This window comes from Pistacia vera, unplaced genomic scaffold (assembly GCF_008641045.1).
Source record: "Pistacia vera cultivar Batoury unplaced genomic scaffold, PisVer_v2 Contig954, whole genome shotgun sequence".
NCBI classification, from domain to species: Eukaryota; Viridiplantae; Streptophyta; class Magnoliopsida; order Sapindales; family Anacardiaceae; genus Pistacia; species Pistacia vera.
In genome coordinates, this window is record NW_022196839.1 from 361,769 (window position 1) to 364,940 (window position 3,172).

The 3,172-nt window shown below is 35.0% G+C and overlaps 1 protein-coding gene across 1 annotated transcript; it reads left to right on the forward strand.

The window, feature by feature from the left end:
- The first annotated feature begins 1,119 nt into the window (after positions 1 to 1,119).
- Positions 1,120 to 2,771, forward strand: LOC116120988 (UDP-glycosyltransferase 83A1-like). The gene is made up of 2 exons (XM_031406958.1): positions 1,120 to 1,623; positions 1,736 to 2,771. Exons 1-2 carry the CDS (start codon positions 1,134 to 1,136, stop codon positions 2,632 to 2,634), a joined length of 1,389 nt encoding a protein of 462 aa, XP_031262818.1. The 5' UTR covers positions 1,120 to 1,133; the 3' UTR covers positions 2,635 to 2,771.
- The last annotated feature ends 401 nt before the right edge of the window (positions 2,772 to 3,172 follow it).

Genomic DNA, 3,172 nt, shown 5'->3' on the forward strand with positions numbered 1-3,172 from the left:
ATTTCAATTTATTGTTTTAGTTGCAGTATTAGGATTTCTTATTTACTTTCCTAGCAGAATTATGATTAGCCTACTATAAATAGAGTTGTTATATTTCAACTTATCCAATAAAATCTTCTACCAATTCAAGTGATACCTTTCTTCTTCCTCTAGCAAATCAGCCATGCAACCTAAAGTTAATACCCGAACTGATTGACTAAAGAAGAAATCATTGCTGCAATTAGACAAGAAGAAAAAAGAAATAATCCTAAAGATGATAGTATGGAAATACAAAAAGTTTCGTGTCATGAATCTCTAAACATACTTGAAAAATTATAAATATATTGGCTTCAACAAGAAGGTATTCATGGTAGCGAGTTATTACGTATACACTTACAAGTTAAAAGATGTTGTTTACAACTCTAAAACATAAATAATTTTTCCAAATAACTTTAAATAAATATTTTATTTCATCTTAAACATTTAATGTAACACAACATATATTTTTTTGCAATATACAAATAATTATTACTATGTGGAGACAACTTTCCTTAAGACGGGAATTAGAAAAGTTATAACTTATTAGAGTTTATTCTTATTTATAACTATCCCAAATTGGGATTATATTTTTTTATAATTATGTATATTTTATTTCTATATAAAGTATCACTATAAAGAAGTTTTACTATANAACCATATAAATATCATGTCTCTTTGTGTGGTATGATTTTATACCTATGTTATTATTTCAAATGTATATTTTCTCTGCATGATCTCCTAACAATAATTAACATTGTGGAAACAATTCTAACCACGACAATACCTAGAGCGAAAAGAATCATGGCGTTTAATACAGTAACTCTTATATCAAATGCCTTATATTCTCACATACTCTAATAACCTTATATATATATAAGGATTCATATTTTAATTCTTAATAGGATACCTATAATTCTATTCCTATTTATAAGTATTCGTTATTAAATAATTTTCCTGAAGAAATTCAATTTTGCATGGTAACTATTAAAAATACGAGCCACGTATCCCAATATTGAGGACCCCTCCACCAATCTTTATCGAACCAGAAACCAACATAATATATACGAACCCAATGTTTAATTTGTTCATAAGAACATACAAAGCAGAAAATTAAAATGAGTCGTCCACATGTCCTGGTAATACCTTTTCCAGCACAAGGCCATGTAATTCCTTTCCTTGAGCTTTCACAGTGCTTAGCGAAGCAAGGCCTCAGTGTCACATTTGTAAACACAGATCATAATCACAAACGGGTCATCAACGCATTGCAGGAAAAGAAGCATGTAGGAGATGATCAAGAAATCCGCCTGGTATCGATTCCAGATGGATTGGAACCCTGGGAGGATAGAAATGATATAGGCAAGTTATGGGATTCACTTGCAAAGGCGATGCCTGGGAAGCTGGAAGAGCTCATACAAGAGATGAACAACAAAGAGGAAGATGAAAAGATCACTTGTGTTATTGCTGATCTGCATGTTGGAATGGTACTGCAAGTAGCAGAGAAACTGAAAATTAAGCGGGCTGCGTTTTTGTCGACAGGAGTGGTGGCTTTGGCCTTGTACCACCATATTCCCAAAATGATTGATGATGGAATCATTAACAAAGATGGTAAGACTAGATTTTTAACATGAGATGAAATTGATTTTGCTTTGCTTTGCTTTGATAAAAGGTAGCTAGGCCATGCAGTTATTTATTTCCTTAAGCACTTTAATTATTTCAGGAACTACGACCTACAGTCGACATATGATACAGTTGGGACCAAACATGCCTACAATCAGCTTTGCAGAATTTATCTGGAAAATCGGTGACTTAATTAGCCAGAGAAAGATTTTTCAACTTATTGTTAAGGCCACAGAAGGTACACAAATGACAGCTGACTACCTGATTTGCAACACAATGTATGACCTTGAGCCTGAAGCATTCAACTTGGTTCCGAACATTTTTCCAATTGGACCTCTTTTAGCGAGCAACCGACAAGGAAATTCAGCGGGATACTTCTGGCCAGAAGACTCAAGTTGCTTGAAATGGCTGGATCAACAGGAACCTAAATCTGTCATTTACGTTGCATTTGGCAGCTTGACAGTTTTTAACAAGATCCAATTCCAGGAGCTGGCACTAGGACTTGAACTCACCAACAGGCCATTCCTGTGGGTTGTGAGGCCGGATATTACGGAGGATGCAAATCAAGCCTACCCAGAAGGCTTTCAAGCCAGGGTAGCCAGTCGTGGCCGGGTGGTGGATTGGGCACCTCAACAGAAGATTTTGAGTCACCCTTCCATTGCCTGCTTCTTCAGTCATTGTGGTTGGAATTCCACCATGGAAGGTGTAAGCAACGGGCTTCCTTTCTTGTGCTGGCCGTACTTTGGTGACCAATTCATTAATGAGAGCTACATTTGTGATATTTGGAAGGTAGGATTGAAATTTAACAGAGAAAAAGCTAAGATCATTACACGAGAAGAAGTTAAGAGCAAGGTGGATCAAGTGCTTGGTGATGAAAATTTCAAAGCAAGAGCTTCGGAACTCAAAGAAACTGCATGGAAAAGTGTCAAAGAAGGGGGTTTATCTGACAAGAATTTCAAGCAGTTCATTGAATGGATAAGGACCCAAGAAATGGAATAAGATACCTGATATTAATGGATCATTCCTTTGAAGATTCGTTCATGTAAAAGAGCTCTCGTGGTAGTCTAGATTTTCTCCTCGAACAAACAAACTTGTTATTGTCGTGTAATATATTGGTAGGTTCTCTCTGCTCTAAACTTACGTCTTCTGTGGAAAGAATTTAATTTCAAAGCTTGAAATCAAGGTTCATTAAAAATAATCATGGATTAATTAAGGCTAATGATATTCACCTACATTAAGCTGACCTGTTTCCCATGCAATTGAAAGTTTGAAACTGAGCGTTATAAAGACCAAAATTACAGCCAAACAGGTCAGTAACGACGAGTCGATATAGCAGTATGTGATAGCATATGAGACCTGACAATTTCAGTTGCCAAAAATCTAGAATACCACTGTCAAACTACATTATTCATGCAACTATCTATATTGAACTTATGTCGAGGTTATTTTCTTCTTTTTTTTTTTCCTATCTTTTTTCCTTTATCGTTTATCTTTAGATTGATTTTGATTGATATATAGTTACCACATGCATTAACTT